Source organism: Ceratina calcarata, unplaced genomic scaffold, assembly GCF_001652005.2.
Source record: "Ceratina calcarata isolate Rehan_Ccalc_2016 unplaced genomic scaffold, ASM165200v1 scaffold102, whole genome shotgun sequence".
Lineage (NCBI taxonomy): Eukaryota > Metazoa > Arthropoda > Insecta > Hymenoptera > Apidae > Ceratina > Ceratina calcarata.
The window spans coordinates 220,645-240,491 of NW_017131077.1; the positions used below are offsets into that span (position 1 = coordinate 220,645).

At 41.5% G+C, this 19,847-nt stretch overlaps 1 protein-coding gene across 4 annotated transcripts in view; it reads right to left on the reverse strand.

Moving 5' to 3' along the window:
• The window catches only part of Ten-a (Teneurin-a transmembrane protein), a 213,157-nt gene extending 197,078 nt beyond the window's left edge, over positions 1-16,079 (reverse strand). For all 4 annotated transcript variants that reach the window (XM_018036466.2, XM_018036485.2, XM_018036475.2 and 1 more), the window contains exon 1: positions 15,122-16,079. In XM_018036466.2, the coding sequence (XP_017891955.1) occupies positions 15,122-15,161 (40 nt within the window). In that variant the 5' untranslated portion in view covers positions 15,162-16,079. The remainder of the gene's footprint in view (positions 1-15,121) is intronic.
• Positions 16,080-19,847: the final 3,768 nt, after the last annotated feature.

Genomic DNA, 19,847 nt, shown 5'->3' on the forward strand with positions numbered 1-19,847 from the left:
CCCAAGTATAATCCAAAATACCTGACCATTAAAACTTATTTCACTTTTACTTTCTAGTGTATTATTCAAGGTCTTGCCTCATTTTTATGTTTAGCACAATCACTATTATGATATACATCAAGATATCTCTTAAAATAATAATTTTTCATACACAGTCCATTACTTTTTTATAGTTATAATTAATAATTTTTTATTGGATCAGATATACATGTCGTGAGATGTACAATACAATAAGAATAAAATATTGTGAGATATTGAAAATATATTGGCGATCAATAAATAAACTTAATCTAACGAAAAGTTGGTACCACAAAGAAACGACCACGTTTCGCGTGTCGCAACGCCGCTGCTGCGCGCCGCGCCGCTTTACCGACGCACAATTTCTCACGTTATAGCGCGCGAAATTGGCTCGATTGAAACGTAACGAGGTTGGTAACGAGGCGAAGAAAATCAGCTGCTTAGCTGAAACCCGAGCTGCAACCCCACGTTTCCGCCATTATGGATTAACAACAGGGCAACTTCCGTAAAAGTAACGACCTCGTAACTGGCGCCTTGTTAGCGGGACAAGTTACGGTGTACCGGATGATCTTCCGCCGCTGCACTGGCTAGTAGGAACTTGACCCACGTTACTGCCGCGAGATAATTGAATTTATTAGATACGCGCGCGCGAACGAGTCACCATGCTTTTGCCCCGGTGTCCACGAATTACAGTCACGCTCGTTGCTTTCGAGCTTGTCTGCAATCAACGTTTCTAAGGATGCATTTTCCGCTACCTTCCTATTATCGATGTTTCACTTATCAAATAACTGAACAAAAAAAGGTCATTAAAGGTTCTATTAAGGTGGAAAACATTGCTCAAACAAACAATTCTCAATCCAAAAATTCTGCATTTGTAAAAACACGTACAGTAGAAAATAGACATATCCTTGTAATTGTTTCAACCGTTGAAAAATATTAAAACGTTCATTTATGGAGTTTCATGGTATTGTAAACCAGTTATATAAAGAAAAGTGCACTAACGCCACAAAATCTGCACCAATACGGCTATTAGCACGCTGACGGTTGAGTCTGATGGTTAATTTTTAAGCCCTCTTCCCAATGGCTGTCTGACGTTGCAATTGAATTCCCGGCTCCTTCCTGCACGGTCCTGGGAAGCCGACGGCTCGAAACGTCATGCATATTCTAGCCGAAGGAACGTCGCGAACCACCTTCCCTTTATCTGTATAGTTAATGAGTTCATAACTAATGTAGCTACTACTGACGTCCTTCCATCGATCGGTCCGAGACGGCCGCGCTGCACTTTTTATCGTCGCGTCTCCGGTTTCGAATCCTCTTCAAGGGTTAATGGTTAATCATTCGTCAGTCTCGATGGCATCAGCATTTATGCATTTTTAAAAACAGTAATATGCAAACTTTCAAACTTCACAACTTAACTTAATAAATTTGAATAGTTAAATCATTTCGATTCTCTTTTAGTGAATTTTCCATGCCAAAGAGATTATTCGTGGTGATCCTATCCATCATAGAAGTCTTCGAATTTCGTTAGATGCTTTCAGATCTGGTCCAATGTTAATATTAGCAAAACGTAATATTCGACGTTTAAAATACACGGGATTTAGACTTCTGCTGAAAATATTCTAAACAGACTGACATTTTTTAAATCAGGAATAGCTCACTCTCTCAGTTAATAAACAAAAATTATCCATCTACATGCCCAAAGTGTAAAATGCATTTTATTAAGTGTATAACGTTATAAACTCTGTATTTTATGTACAAAAGTAAACTGTATGCTAAAAATTCTAAATTTTCTTGTACGAATTATTTGTTTTCTGAACCATGATATTGAGGTATAAACCACAAAATGGTGAGTCGAGATTTGACTGTCACAATTATATATGATAAATAAAGAAAACAAATTCTACAATTCGCGTTTCTAATTAAGGGACAGACATTCAATTAGACAGAGAAGATCTGAAAGAAACAAATTAGATTGAATGAGGGAAAGAAGTTATTAACGCTGAACACTGAATCATTAGCAAGTGTAAAATAGGAGGTAACGTTCTCTCAGTTCAACACTCAGCACGGCGGCGTAGGAACGAAGTTGCGTCTTCATCGGTCCAGGAAGAAGGAGGGCAAGGTTGCTTCAAGCCGTCTTATCTGGCCGGCAATTCGTCACTGTCCTCGCGCTCCAGGATTTTTGCGAAATTCACTGGATCCTCTGGCACGCCTCGGTACACAGCAGCATGACGAATCGTCGTCGCGATATTGTTCTTTTCGAATCTCCAGGATTTACGAACTGCCGAGAGCAAACTACTATACGTAGCGACGCTGGACAAGAGAATATCCTTATTTTCTTATTTTAGCTTCGCTGGAGCGAACATATAGAAAATATTGCAATCTTAATAGTTATTTCAAAATTAAACGCTCAATTGTTAAACGTTTATTATTTTATAACGGATAAAATGTCTAATATCATCGCCGGAGAATATTTCTTCGCACGGTGGAATGTTACGAAACATTTGACGGGAAAATTGCGTCATTGTTTCCCTTGGGTTTTTAATGAAACTTCGTAGATACGTGGAGAACGGAAACATATTTAATCCCTTTTTATCATTGCAAATCCGAAACAGAATATTTAGTAATAAAAATTTTGATAACGAATAACGAAATATTTCTGGTCGTCAGTCGAAATCAGTAATACACGCGAGTGACATATGGTGTATAGAGTACAATGTGTGCATATTCTCAATTAAATATTTTGTTTGTTCGTATTACAATAAGCGTGTATGTTGACTTACCGTCAGTTCGTTTATTGACTTTGGGATCACTCGTGTGTACTAAATGCTCATGCGTTAAAAACTCGGAACGCAACCCAATGCAATTGGATGCATTCGTGTTATGTACGCAAATGCAAATTGCAATTACACGTGCTTGAATCGGCAGCTTGTTTACTAACAACTTCATCATGTTCGGACTCATTGATCAGTTTTTAATATCTCGTAGATCCAGGCGGGTTGCGTGCCGCACCGCGCCGTGCACTCTGCCACGAAATTGTGTCATGCACGAATTTTCAACTCGCTTACCCTGATAAGGCAGCAGCCTTTGCACAGCTCGAAAATTTAGGAACAGTAAATTGCTTCACGTGCTGACTTTACAGAATGCGACCTTAGCAAACATCTGGAGTCCGCGAAAACGCTACGCTGTCTAAAAGCTGTACGGCTAATTTTCAGAAAGTCCGTTTAATCTAATCTGCGACTCGGCAAAACGTTTGTGTCTCGTAAAATTTACTTATGCAAATCGGACGCAGTAGTCGCCAGACCGACGCAGCTTTCCGCGTTCCACTAACTCCAGCGTGGCAATAATTTTTTTCTTTTAAATGTACTAAATTAAGTGTGAGATGCAATAATTATACGTTACTAAACTCTAATATAATTTAGAGGTGAAACGAAAGTATTCGAACATCATTTAAGATGGAATAACTTTTTTAATATTGGACCAGACAATATAATTTTCTGTGGGACGCAGACATAGTTTAGTAAATGTTATTCCGTTTCAAATGATGTCCGAATACCTTTTTGAATCACTATACATTTAATTGGATATAAAGCCGTGATACTGCGAAAAGTCAATTGTTAGAATCACAGAGTGTCTGTTACCGTGGACGAAAGCCCGATCAGTGGAACTAAAGGACGCAAGAGTGAAACCTTACCATCCTTGCTATGATTGAAATTACGTCGTCATTTGCACGTGGAGGGGTCGAGATCAAAGGCTTTGATCGTTGGCGACATCGTGACAGATCGAACCGGGAGTCGGGACTCTCTCTGTCCTTTGTAACGGCAAGCATAAATTGTCGTCGCGCGACTGACGTTCGGACTGCGAACTTCTCCACGCGTAAACGGCATAAAGATCGAGGGAACTGAACAGACCGGAGAAACGCGTAATCGAGTGTTTCATTCTAAATGCTCAGCTGAATTAGCGAGTGAGGCAAATAGAGAAATACTCATTGTCAGCCTGAATTCGAACTAATTACCAGTTTTGTATGTTACAATTATACCAGAATAAAATTTAGAAATAAGCAAGTTAAGACCTAAAATAATTGTATGGGCTACTCTCTATAGGAACTACTTAAGCGAGGTGAACTTATTTCTATTTGATCCAAAAATGATCCTTTAAAATTTATTTTGACCAAATATACGTATTAAGGGGGTAGACTCCGATGACAGCGCGATAAGGTAGACTGTCAACGTTACCCACAAAATTAGCCAAAAATATGGGTTTACGGGAATCGACTTTTCGTCCTTATATGAGAACATTTTTTGATCGTCAGGTACCTCTTCAGAAAGAGGAAAGTTCAATCTAGCGCGGTCTGGTCATTATTTAATCAGAATATGCTGATATTTAGTAATATTAGCGTTATAATATGGACGAAAAATCGTAGTTACAATGCCTGTGTTTAGAAACGATTTTTTATTAAAAACAGATTGTTTTCGTTAAAATAATGACCAGACCGCGCTAGATTGAACTTTCCTCTTTCTGAAGAGGTACCTGACGATCAAAATATGTTCTCATATAAGGACGAAAAGTCGATTCCCGTAAACCCATAGCCTAGCAATGCTTTTCCCATGGTTACCGATAAAACAGAGCAAAAAATGTGTCAAGTTTAATTGACCCATTATGAACAAGGCGGCACCTTTGAAGGTTGCCGATGTGTCATTTTAAAAAGGTTACCTTGGCACATGGACTGATACAAATAGATACACACACAATTTTCAGAAAAGTTGCCGGTCCGCAATGTCTTAACCTAATTTTAAAAATCGCATTTCATTTATTTAGAACAATAATTATTTATTTAATTTTTTTGAAACAATATTTATTTGGATCGCGTGTACTTAGTAACTTACTACAATCCTCTTCAAATTCAATTCACTGGTTCCCTCATATTCCCACTACGAATTTACCGAGAATTGTGAAAGGACTAAGCGCCGTTTTCATCTTACATCATCATACCGGCGCGCGTTCGAAACACTGTCAATGAAACTGGTTGTAACTCTTTTCAAATCGATCAAACTGTCTATCGTTCGATACGAAGCGGAACATCGCGAACGATTGACACTATTTCTCTCCCTTTTTCAAAAATGTGCAACAAAGTGGAAGATCGATCATCTCGCATGACTGTTTCAAGTTGCTCGATGAAATTTCAGTCTGCTACCTCTCTGCATGGCAACTTTCATTTTCAAGAAGCAGGAAAATATCAGCAATTTGGATACATCTGGTAATAACTTGATTCAAAAGATGTCAATGTAAATTTGAAACGCTAGAAATTCGAAAATGTTCGTTACCAAGTGACTGGAACAATCATCGCTGATCCGTCGAATCTACCCGTACACGAAAAAGTGTCATTATCCGCTAATGGCGCGGCAACAACTGGGTCGATGCACCGGTACAGTTAATGACACAGGTTGCTTCGTTCCGTCGACCGTACGGTCGATTATCATGCTACTCTGATCGCTAAAGTATTTGTTCATCCGAGTGATGCACACTGTGCTTCCCGGCTGCCGACTTTTATGGGACTATTTTTCGGTGAAAAGGGAAAAGACTGAGAACTTGAATTTTTATTATATCGCACGTAGATATCCAAATTGCAATTAGTTTTTTTTCTACGATAAATAGCATAAACCAGAACGGCTTTGGCGCAAGTAGTATAGCTTGTATTTATTACGAGGGTAACTCACAGTTATTCACTTCCGAGTTCACGTGATCAAGTCACAGGCTTTTCTAAACGAGAACGAACGATTCCCGTCAGCCTAGGAAATACACCAGTCTTCCATAGCGAGAGAATAACACGGAAGAGACGAAACGAAACGATGCGACCGAAAGAGAATCCGAAGCGAGTGTGAGATAGAAGGCAGATGCGGGAGTGATAACCGGAGCGATAGCGAGCAGTTGGAGTGACAGTCGAAAGGGCGTGCAAGAAGCCTGGAGTCGAGGGACGGGAGGGTTAGAAAATGGAATTTCGGTAGCGAGGGATGCGAGCAAAGAGCGAAGGAGGAGGTAGGCAGGTGGAGGAACCACCGGCTAAAGAGGGACATCAGACACGGAAAGAGAAAAAGAGAAGAGTTGGTAGATGGCTAGGTTGGATGGAGTGGATACAGTTGAGTCTGAGGGTTTCTTGGTTGTTGGGTGTTTGGCTGTTCGCCAGGGAATCTCTGGAGCGCGACGGTTACCTTTTTCTCCTCGGGGAGATCTCGCACATATACGCTGCGGACTAAAATTTTGGAATCACTACGCGTTCAGAGGGACGCAAGAATTTCTCAAAATAAGATATGACTGTAAATCTTGGTCGAAACTTGCTGACCACTTCCATAAGTATTAAAATGGTTCTATTAAAATTCTGAATACCAAGCATTTCCAAAATCTCACCATATAGAGCTTATAAAATTAAATTATGGTTTTTTAAATAAATTAAAGCAGTTTTATATAGGAAATGAAATGTTTTACATTATTAAATAATTATGCGTACGTTATTTGATTTAATAATGTCACACCCATCGCGCAACTCTTGCGACTTTATGCATCTTCATAGTCTTCTATTTTTACAAAACGGACAATTTAAATGACATAGTTGCTAAGCAATGTTTGAAACAACGAGTGAGAGTATCATCGCTTTACTAATACCAAACCCAAATAAAACAGGGAGTCGTGCGTGTTCCCGGATGCGTTCGCGAACAAACAAAGTCGCTTAAGGCTCCGTCAATAACCGATTGATTAACGATAATGGCGATCTAGGGCGATTGCCGATAGTCTACCACTCGATTGCGGGATTTGAAGGGGTCGACAATGGCGGCGACGCGACGGTGTGCATCGTGCAACGAAAACGACTAGCCAATGGGACGACGAAGGTAATCCGAGGGGGTGCGTGCCCAGGCATCCTGATCGCCGCTTTACCCCTTATAGGTTTGCATGATGCGTTATGATCGTTAACAGCGTACTTTGTGAAGAGCCGCGGGTATTGTCTGACGACCGCTGCGGTTCATCAGCGATCATTGCACCCAGTGGATGCTCCTTGTACCTCCTTGCGCCCGCCTCCCTTCACGCCCGGACATTCCATCAAGGTGAAATTTCATGTTACGGAAGGAATGTCTGAAACCACGGATCAGTGAGTTGCGGCGCACTTAGTGCCGAGCGTATGCGAGTGCCATTGGGATTAACAAAGCTTCTCGTGCTTTTTGGAACATAAGAATTTCGTGCTGTAAATACACTTTTAAGAAAAGATTTGGAAACGTTGTCAAATGAAAGCGAAAATGGGTATTTGCTAATATAAAGAAAATTCCAAAGTATTAGTATGTAAATACGATAACTAAGAAAGAGAATATTTCATCGTATATTTTGCCAGGCAAAAACGATATTTGCAGATTTTATCTATGAACACACTGAAACTCAGAAGACAGTTTTCCTCTTGGAATTTTCACGAACGTGAAAGCACTTCTCCCTCGAACAGTTACAAGCCCTCTCTGTTTGCCGATGGATCTCGTATCAGGTTAGAAGCAATTATTTCGAGGCACAAACGTCTAGACCTGCATCGATCGATTTCGAGTACCGAACGATACGTCAGCAGATCCCTCGCTAATAAACATTCATTAGTCGCCAAACCGATAGCATTCTGAGGATATTGGCAACCTGTATGGAGACCAGCATAGACGCCGGAGGGGTGCGAAGCAGGGAAACGTTTGTTGACATAGAAGGGAAAGAGTTCATTCTCTTTCGAAACGGATTTTCACGATATTCGCGAGCGTTTCAATTAACTATTCCTCCTCGCATAAAACGCGTCTGTTTGATTCGATAAACTCGGATTGTTCGTTAGCATACAATTTTTCATTTTTCATTTTCTGAGACAGGTCAATCATACTGAAGGTTTTCTACGATAATATTATAGTCGTCATTAGTAATAGACTATAATAATACGTATATTAAGCTTTTTAAATTTCAGCTTCCGCGTCTATTGAATTTGCCTTTCGTGCATCAAAACGCTTGAAAATACTTAAATACAATGCAAATAATATTACGCGTTACACTTATTTACTTGACCGCGAGAGTACGTATGCGTCCGCGTGCGTAAACGGTACACACTCGGTATCTAGTGTCCGCTATTAGGAACAAACCGGAAATAGAAGTGGCTGAACTTTAACTAGCTTCGCTGTAGAATGGTCTCGTTCTCTTCATCAACTCAAACTGCGGGAATTAGCTTCTGGCCCCCGTCCAGATTACTTCTGTGCGCTCTCTTCCGCTGTGATTCGCGTCCTCATTTATCTCGTTCGCCTACCTCCCCCCGTACCTCCGCCCCTTAGAAACTTCTTCTCTTCCTGATATGTTAATTATGAAAACGATAAGGGAAATGATAACCAGACGTGACGCATTCCAAACCCCGAACCCCTGACAACGTACCAAATTTCCCATGGAAAATCTGTCGTCGATCCTGCCTTTATTAAAGCTAAAAAATATAATATCAATCAAGTTGTTGGAAACACCAATTTTCATCGGTGTGAATACAACTGTATTATTAATTATGATCACGAGTAAGAGTGATAACGATAATACATTTGCTTTGAAGACAAACGATACAAAATGAAATATCCTATTAATTTGTTAAATTCTCGTTCGAATTTCGCGAGGCAGTCAATTAATTTCATCAGAATTTTGTCGACTCGGTGTGTACATCACATTTATCACTCTTTGAATTACCAACGAGCACGTAATGGTTCATTGCGTTTACCGACTACGGTTTTTCAACTACACACAATTACTTGATCATTTCGACAACGTGCAATTAACAATAAAGCGATTAATTACAACGACGCTCTAAGGAACACACAATTTACATGCGCGGTGCTCGAAAAATCGCGGCATCATAACAAAGCGCATACTATCCCTAAATTGAACAACAACAAACTAGCCGCGCCCGACCCCGTAGCCGAATAAAATATCATTAATGTAATGAGTTGAATCGCGTAGCCGTTTAAACAACATCCATACAAATAGACTGATTCGTTCATACAGTCGCGAGTAACCGGCGAATTAGCGTCGGAGACAAACGATTATATGTTTTAACGGGACAGTTAACGGGTCGATATCGTTTTAATCCAATTCTCGAATAATTTCGATCGTGCTCGGACACACGTTCGATGATGCTCCGAAAAGAGGGAAATGAAAAGGTGTGGCGATTTGCGATTTCTTTCAACCCTTTCTCTACCAAATTCTTTTCTAGTATTAAATCTAATTAATTTAGCAACGAACGAGGTGGGCAACATCCGCTGGCGAATCGCGCATTTGCGTCACGTAACTTGTTTTACGTGGCTGCTTTTGTTCTGAATATGAATCTTATTACCGTCAACCCATTTTACTGGGAATCGAGTTAAATGCAGTTTTACGCATTAAACGATGCTCGCTTCAACCACTGCTTGCCAATCTTCTGGATGAAGAATGTTCTACGTTACATTCACCGTCATGGCTACATCGATCATTCAGAAAACGATCGATTGTAATTAAGGCGGTTCTATTAAAATTCTAAAGTCAAGTAATGCACATGCATACTAAGAGTTTCCGAAATTTTAGTTTAACATACATTACAAGTATGTCAAATTCAATTATAATTTTTAAAACAAATTAACATTAATAATGTTAATAATAAACAAAATAACGGTTCATTACGATGAAAGGAATAACATGCTGAAATTCGATTATGGTCTGCAATATGTCTTGGATTTTAGTAGAACCACTTTAACTGCCGCCTGTATTGAATTTAGCTTCGTCTTAATCTGATTGAATTCAAAGGGACGAGTAAATCGCAATTTAATCTAAAATGCCTAGTTGCTAAATTAATATAAACTACTAAAGGACAAGTCTTGAGAATATCAAAATTGTTTTACCCGATCTCATTCCCACTCTAATTCTACTACCCCTGTTGCATGACACTTTGCGTCGCGCGCGAACAGCAAATTGAGTTGTATCCCTCAAGTATCACGATTCCGGGCAAACAATATTAACGCATTTTAAATATTTCACCCGTCGGCTGTGAACGAAGAGCCTAGCGACGTGACGCGACGTAGACGCGGCGACGACGATAAAAATACGCGGTCGCGCTCTCTTTTTTTCTCACCCCGCGGCATTGTTTCCACGGGGAAAGTGGTTTATATTTACCCCGAGGGAGGATGACTTTTATAGGAGAAGCGGAATCCCATCAAGCGCATAATATAGCCGGCTATCGAGTTCGTTGGGAGCCGACGCGCAATCGACTCGCGAACAATACGCTCTTGCCGCCGCGCGCCGTGCCGTGCGACGCGATATAGTCGTTAAATATTTCGTTTCGAGGCTCTATAAATCATATACGACGAAAGCGTTATTTTTTTTCCACTCCCTAACAACCACTCTCCCTCGCTTCCACCTATAGACTCCTTTTTTTTTTTTGCATCCACGGTTGTTGTTTTAATCCAAACTGTTAATCTAGCGGATCGATCGTCGGCCGCGGCGGGTAATTCAATACGGAGTCGGGGCGAACAATTTTCATTCATCAGCGCGAATTCCATCAGCGAAGATATTCCGGCGCGCGTTTGAAACAGCGCGCTGAAACGAAGTGAAAAAGAAAAAAGAATGGTGAGAGGAACGTTTCAACAGCACCGAGGCTTCGACGCTTTGTAGGGTTTTGTAACGTTTCGCACGCTACGATACGATGGATGGCGCTATGGACGTGACGGCGTTTATGCCACCTCGATGGTGAATTAAAGGTTGGCCGGAGAAAGTTGCTGCGGGTTTTCATTATATTTACCACTTTGTTCAATCGGTGAAAGCTCTTCGATTGTCGCCGTCGCTCAGTGACCTATATGAGCAGCCACGGGTTCCTTTGGAAACGTTAATTGGGTGTTGTTAGACTGAAACGATCTAGCTGAAATTCATTTGGCCTCTGGAAATACTGTTTCATTCTAGATTGATTGTTTTCAATCTCCAGGAGAAACTAATTGAAATCGATGTTATACAGATAAGCAGTTTTTGTACAGTGAACTCAATTCGCTGACGAATCCTACAAAGAATTGAAACTTGTTCAATTTATTTATATTTATCAGCAGACATCGATTCCACTTTTAGGTTCGCTCTTTTTATTATTAATCAGCAGCCTACATTTTCGAATATTCTAATCAACCGGAACAGTCTCGTGGGTAATCAGGCGGACGTCTCATGCCTTAATGTGTACACGCTTTATAGAAAGAACTTTCAAGCGTAGGAGGATAGAGAAACCGTGGAGAGAAATGAACCTAAATTCTCGCAGGGTCCATGTAAATTTTACATTAAGAGGAAAAAGATGAGAACGGTGCCGTTGTCTCCCCGGGTCGATAGAAACTTTGCTCGATTCATCGCGGACCACTTGCAACACTATCAGAGGGTGAGTGCCAGTTTCTGTTCTAGTTTTCTCAAAGCGACAGAGATAAACATTGTCGATGACAAACATTTTTCGAAACACAGAGCCTAATAATTAAGTTCAAAGTATGAAACTAAACGTCAACAGCCAATTAAGCTAAATCGAACTCTCCAACATAATACATTCGATTTACTACGTACCGCAATTATCGCGCGTTCTCGATACAATCGCATTTATTATAAAATTAACTCATGCCCACGGCCACGGTTCCCAAATCCCGCACGAAGAAGAATGACTGCGGGGAAAGCAGTAGTTATTGCAATCCTCGAAGGTCGTCGATTAAGCGAGTACGAACGAGTTCGTTGCAATTTCAAGAGGACGGTGATCACTTATGGAGACACTTGTTTGCACCGTGACGGTGGGAGCCGTGGGCCGAAGCCGAAACGAGGGATGACAGAGCACAATTGACGACTGCGGCGATAGCGGAGAGAGAGAGAGAGAGAGAGAGAGAGAGAGAGAGACAGAGAGAGAGAGAGGGAGCAAGAGCGCGCAATGCCCATTTTATCCCCAGGAGGGTATAAATAAAACTCAAATTGTGCGAGGGTGCTCCAGTGTGCTGCGTCTACAATGTATTTACGCAGCCAACGCTTCCGACTCGCAATTTCATTTTAGATAAATGTACCGCGACCAATATCAACCCCTTTATGTTGCCGATATTTACATTTTTCTCCGCGTTGATATTTTTGTTTACCTGACTTATCTTTATGCCGGACCGCCAGGTTTCATGGCAAATACGTCCATCGTTATTGACTATAAGGATGAATGCTTTGCAGGATATCATGCTATTTACGGCAATTGGAAAATTATATGGTATTCATATTAATAATGCTAATACGCTTAACGAGTTAATCCTGCAGTCGATATTGTCCTGTCCTTTATATCCATGTACATAGTATTATGTGGGTGTTGAGAATAACGTGATGAGAATAATAAGAGAAATTTTGTGCATTCATCTGCTACAATTTCTATGCTTCTATTATGTGTATTTAAATACATATATTATTTGCAATCATGTTGTTTATTATACCTGATATAAAAAAACGTTTCGATCCTAATTAATAAAAATGATACAGTGTCCATTTCTTACTCAGTTATACGACAACAGACACAGTATTTTTACATTTATAGTCTTTCACTAAAACTCGTAATCACCAGCTAGAGACGCAGTAGAAGAAGAATTCGCCGCTGAGAGTGAAAACGTTTTAAAAAAGCGGCGACCACTCTCGCCGAGGCGGATTGCATTAATTCCGCGCACGACACGTAACCCTAGCAATAAAGTGGCGTAATTGCCGATGCGTCGGTGCCCTTTGGGCGAGAAGAACACGGCGGAAAAGCCCGCCGGCGTCACCGTGGTGCCTCCCGGGAGGGGTGGAGGGGTAGCCGGCCTTACAAATCCAGCAGGATGCACCCCACACGGAGCACACCAGACACGAATCCGACTTATGCGAGCCACGTGCGCCATTCTAATTTGCTTACGAGCCAGCCGCGGCCTTAGAGCAGAATGCGTTGCGGGGAACGCGTACGTGCGTCGACCACCCTCGACCCGCGTCGTCGCATCGTCCGAACAATGCGACAAGTTGTCCTGTCTGTATTGTTTTCCCGCTATTCGACCTGAACACGATCCATATGCTTAAACGTTTTTAACGCCATTCTTCTTTTTTCTCGATGAATAAAAGAATCAAGTGACGTTCACGAGTATAAAGTGTCGTTCGGCTAGGGTTCACTGAATGCACGGTGAACAGGCACAGTTCCGTTTAGAATATTTTGTGTGAGGCTGAGATTTTTGAGAAATCAGACGATTTGAGGAATCTGGCGACACACGGAGACCTCTAGGATGGTGTGAATTTGGAGTAGGTTGATAAGGCGGTAGTAGAGGAGTTTGTAGATTAGGCGGAGCGGTTGAAGGGTCGGTTATTTGAGTGGTTGTTTGATGGAGAGGGGTGACGATGCGGCTGTTACCAAGTTCTGTACGCTCCAGTCTCGTTGATGGTAGTATCATCGATTAGAGTATCTTTATAAGGCTATCGATCTGTCTGTAAAATAGTGGTTCCTAAATACACTTTCACTTTTTCTTTTTCAAACTTAATTCCTCTTTCCAACGAACTCGAAATTCATTTACGTAAGCGTACCGTCGACGAATCGAGTAGGATAGGAAACTTTTTATTTTTCGACCTAAAGACGATATCGATGCGCCCGACGCGAGAAAACATTGCAAATTTTATTCCATTCCTTCATTTCGCCGCTATCGTATCCAGACCAATTTAAATTCCGCCGGAGACTCGCGCAGAAAGCCTGAAGGACCTAATATAATCCCGGGTACAAGGAGTACCCGGTACGTCTGGGGATCTAACCGGCATACATTTTCCAAATAGACGCGTTAATGTTAAGAATACCACGAGCGTGTTTCCGTGCTGCCGAGGGACTAGAAAAAAAAAAAGATATAGTCGTGACGAAAATGTCAGTGAAATCCGTGCCATAAAATCTAGACATTTCTCCTTATATCTTCTTGTCTACTGACTCTTATAAAAGTAACGACAGTACAAAACATCGTTACGATTTAAGTACCTGCGATAAAATTTGACATTCATACAAACATATTTGCATAAGTAATAGGAGATAATTAAACAACTGGAGACAGTGGCTTTATCTCTAATTCATTAAACAGTTTTAATGATTGTTGCTATTCGAAATGTTCAATACACATTCGGCGATGACATTTCTTTTGCACACATCATGCATATTTCAACATATTATAGCTGCCTAGTGATAAGTTAGTCCTAACAATATTTAAAAAAATATGTGAATTAGTAATATAATTCTGGATGAAATCAGTATCACTTGAGGAATTAGGCAACGGTATCGTCATACATACCAGTAACAATGCCAATAACTATTACAACGTGCCCGAATTCATCTTCGGGTGTGTTAAAACTACGAGCACTGCGTCGTCGAATTCCATTTACCGCGATATATCTGTCGCAGCGTAACTCGGCAAATTAGATGACGTCGTAAGGTAATTTGAGCAGTCCCGAAGGAGCGGCTTTAATTCCGTGTAAATACGCGAACGAACAATTTACAGTTGGAGGAACCCGGGAAGGGCCGGGATGAAATTTGCGATTTGACCGATAATCCTACCAAGTTGCCTACCGTCGTAGCATTTGCATTGTAAATCGTGATGTCGCCCGACGCGGCGTGGATCGCTTAAGGAACCGGACTACAAACTTTGTGAATGTGTACAATTCTCTAGGCAGTGCTTCTTCCGTGAAATAACCAACAACGCTGCTCGTTTCAGTCGTCCCGTTTCGTCAAGGCTTACTTACCGTTGCTTGAACTGGGACAATTTTTGTGTCAAAGTTAAATGTGTATCCGTTGACCTAACCGCGTCACATTTGACAGAACGCCCATATAATCTACCAGTTAAGAATAAACTCGTTGCTTGGAGATTCGAAAAACTGCACGTTTATTTTCAGTAATTACTGAATAATTGTAAGTAGAATTGATATTTCGCAAAAGAATTGAAGATTAAATATGATAGTTATTTAAAAAATGAAACGATCTTTCATAGCGACTATATATTTCCTTCCTGTCAAAAGCTTTAAAAACATTGTTTGCGCGTAAGAGGATAAATACAAATTCTACCCAGTTTCCACTTACCAACACGATCTATGTCTTCTTGCGTATAGTAGTGATGCATCGTTGTTGCTGGGTCGGCTTGCGGTAGCAATTGGATCACTCGGGCGACAGTTTATGGCCGTACGATGATCATCACGACCAATACAGCGGTCACTCTACTCTGCTATTACTCACTTCCATCTCAAACAGTCGCGAGACCGCCCATTTACCACTTCCTGTACCGTACCGTCACCGAAACGAGATTGTCTATTTCCAAATAGTAGCGTTCAACGCGAAATCCTACGCGATCCCGAATTTAAACGTATCGCCTGAATCGTGTCAGTCACGAGTCGACAAATAAGAAACATGAATTGTTTACTATACAAGAGAACACACGAATAAGTTACAAGAGCACCGCGAAATCGAACAAGGGTCGTTTACCTTTCACCCTTCGTCCCAGAGTTCGCGCACTGAGTCTAGGACCAGGGCAATATTCCTGGCGACAGTTCGGATAAGCCGATGCAATCCTGCCTCGACACACCTTGTCTGTTCCCGACACGGTTAATTTCCGACGTTGCTGTCAGCTCGACTGATCTATCGACGCGCGGATAGGTCGTTCCGCGGACGACGCTGTTTACGTGTACGCGCGCCCACGGTCGAGCACACAGACACACACATACGCTACTTAGCACAGGCGTACGCTATATAGCACTCGCGAGAATTGATAACGATCGCACTCAAGGTCCGATTCTCCGTTGAAGGTTATGACAGGAGTCCTTGTATCCCCGGGATGCTGCACACACGCTTCCACTCCTTGGATCAGGTGGCGGTCGCTCGCGTGGCGTAGCCGGTGAGTTGAACAGGTAAGACGGAGACCGGTCGAGCGCTGGAGAACGCGATTAGTCAATAGGTGAATCGATTGGCGCGGTGAAAATTTTCCCGGTGACACGGCTGCATCAACAACAATCGAAACACGGGCCAAAACGACAGGTCCAACAACATTGTGGTAGAAAATGCTGTTCCGACGCGCGAGTTTGCGCAAAGTCCGCGATCATACGGCGGCCACGTTAAACGCAGACAGAAGATCGACGGTAGCGCCATCCCAGGTTGGGAAGCATCGAGCAGGGCGGACACCCCGCTGCCTACCGCCACCTACAGCCACCCCAAAATCCTACTGTCTCATCCTATCGCGCTGCAACGTTCACCGGCCTACCCTACAGCCGCCTCTCGCTCGCTCGTTCTTCCGTCCACCCCCGACCCGCCGACGGTCGCTACGGTATCGATTGGCCCAGTTGTCCCTCGTCAGAACGCAACGATCGTTCTAACATCAGAACTGACGCGCTTTCTTCGTCTTCTTCTTTGCTCTTGATCTGCCCACCATCATTCATTTTTGTTTAGTAAAGATAGAGTGTATGAGTGAGTTTTCAGATTAAGTTAAATGGACAGAAAGGAGAAACGCTTGGAAAATTGAGGTTTGTTTAAAATGATACCGGAGAAACAAATTGTTACGGGTTTGCAGGATGGTGTTGCACAAAATACTTTGATCTCTTGAATTCAGATATTACATATATTTGAGCTGAGAGTTGTTATGGTTTTAAGTATTCATATTTAAAAGCGTACTTGATGAATAGAATTCTAGTCTTACGAATATAATGCAGATTGAAGAAATTGAAGGAATTGATTATGCTAACTATTAAAACAAATTTTGTCTCAATTCTTTGAAAAATAAATATGTAGAATGGTGTAAATTCTTCACTATTTTTGCTTATCTCTGTAAAACAGAGCAAGGAACGTGAAGACACGTAAAAAATTGATCGATAAATGTTAGAAAAGTTACGTGACCATCCTAATAGTACCTTAATTGTCACTACTATTTTAATAAATGCCGACAGCAACCACGCTCTGTGAAATCGGCAAAGACGAATCAATCGCTGGGATCTGCATGCACTTCAGATTGCGATCCTCACTCGAGGACATCTCAAACAACTTGCTCACGGGAGGACAATTACTAAACTATAGGATCCGGACTGTAGACGGTTGTTACACAATTCGGAATGCTGCAAGAAGTTTCGATCATGCCGGGCAATCCACTGGGGCGACGCGACGTAGCATTCTACTCAAGAAAGCTATTTCGGACCGTTTCACGGTGATACGCAGCTTCTGAAAGCTGAACTTAGTACGACACTTCTTTGCCTTTATAGTCGATAAAACATTCGTCTACAATTTGACCAAACATTCTCAACATGGCTTCCACAACGCACAAATTCGTGATAAACGTGCAACATATTAATTTCGTTCAAATTAACTACTGTCATTGTTTTGTAATATCATTTTTATCGAACTGCATCAAGACTTTATTAAATATCCGTATATACAATCTGAACGCACTTGTGTGTGTATTTCATTGTACAGTAATCTCCGGATATATGGCCACCGATCGGAACCGGTCTTGACCATGTATCCGGAGGGGTGGATTTCCTAGAATTGCTCGTCGTTGGAGCGCACAGCATGAGATAAACTAAACAGTATCGACTGTGCGAGCGCAACAACAAATGAGATCCGAATGACTCACGGCCATAAATCTGGAGAAAAATGATAGAAGATGTAGTTCTACGGAGATTACTGTACATGGTAAAATAACTAGCGTAGGTCAGTTCGTTAATAATACATTGGTCCTCATAGGTTTCCCGTATTTTTCTGGCGACGCATTTCCAGCGATTCATTAATTGCTGACCTTGTTAGCGCAGTATTGTGAAAACGGCGGTCCCACAACGGTCCTTGAGCTGCGCCCACGGGACTTGCCCCCTTGGTCGGGGGCAAAAACGGTGAACAGAGAGAAAAGAACCTGGCGGAGAAACGAACGAGGATAGAGAATCACGCTTGGTACTGTCATGCATTCAACCCTGGGACATAATAATGCCCAGCTCTCCTTTGTCGTTTATGCGCCCTCTTGTTTTCTGGCTCGCTCCAGTCACGATCGCCGGCTACCATTTCCCCGTATTCCTTGTGTTACCGGTGAAACACCCTTCTCTGCTACCCTTCTCCCCTATAGCTACCGCATGATAAAAGGCTTCTGCGGGAATTCTTCTTCGAAAAATTTATGAACGTATTGATCTAATTAGTGCATTGACGAGTTCTGATCTACAGATATGATAGAAGATTTTTTTTTTTAGTAGATATAGCGATTCGTTGTTATTTGATTTCATCAAATTCATCTCTTCATATTTGTGTATATGCTATCTGAAAATCTATTGAGAGTTTTCAAACCAGAAACAAATAATACTCGTAAACTCTCGGATGAAACTACGCCTTTTTCATTGTTTCGTTGGGATTACCACTCTTTTGTGTCCACACTTTATTCTACGTACAACAAACCACTAGGGAACGGTTGGAAAAGAGGTATTTTTTATTGCTACGGGATAGAAGTATCAGCTAGTTGAATCTAAAACGCATTGCGCTCAATTTTTGAAGAGTTCCAGTTTTACGATATGCGAATGCAAGCCGCGAGCAGCCCTCTCCAGCGATGCTTAACTTAAAGGATATTTTTTATAGTTCCGAGATATTCATGGAAAATAGTTCATCCGTTGCGGTTCGCGGCAGACGAACGAGAATGACCGCGAGTTTTCATAAAGAGAATCCGAGACTGAACGTGCGCGCCGCAAAATAAAAAAAACTCTGAAAACGTATGTACGACTTCTTTCATGCGACGACAGGATCGGCACGTGAAAGCTGTGCCAGTCAGTCGGCAACGTATCTATAGGTGACTAGCCTGCGATGATTCCTTTGTAGGTCTTTTGGAAAAACGTTCAACAAAATTTAGTAATCTACGCTTTGGCCGTTTCAGCAGAAAATCTATTTTGTTAATCCACGTAGAACAAAATTTTCAACAAAAAGTAGAATTGCACTTTTTTAAATTAAATCCTATCCTTCCCATTCAAATATTTTATGTCGCATCTGATTCGCGATAGCTGCCTATTAATTGTAAATACTCGAAGATGCCTGAACAATGAGTTCGACGCGAGAGAATTGCAAAACGCACCCGTAGGACGCTAAAGCGTTTCCCTAAAACAGGCCAATGAACCGTCCCTGACCAAGATAAAATATAATACATCAGAAACCCCGGGGGTGTTAACCCGTGCGCGCGCGTGAGCAGCGATGCATCATATGTTACAGAATTGGTTTTAGGTAAAAGGAACAGGCCTGTAATAGTGTGGACATTTGACGTCAGCGCGGGAAATGGTTGGAAAATAACGAAAGTAAAACGATGGCCATTCATCGTCACGTACAGGCGTCGGGTGGCGCACGATTTTTTACCAACCGGGCCGGCAATTCGCACTTTTATGATTTCGTTTAAATTACACGGAAACCGGGACCCAGCTCGACTGAAAACATTACTTTGGAAAATTGAGCGGCCGAGAAAGAGAGGGTAAAACCCGCGTTATTTCCATAAATGTCTCCATGCATCAAATTCGAACGCGTACGTACGGTTGGAATCTCCATTTGAAGAGTAAATCGATACTTCTGATTACTTTTGTGAGATATCGGAATTTTATCTCCCTAAGTGTGCACATGTATCTATGTGTAATTTGATGAAACAGTTACAGAATATAGTTAATGTGATGAATTGTTTGTTGCGGAAGTATTCGTCGAAAATTTAAATAAATTTAAACCAAAAGTACGTACACATTTATAAATTTTGCTTTGTTACCCAGAAAGACTTTACTCAAAACTATGTCCAACTTTCCCAGTGTTATTTACGTAGTCCATT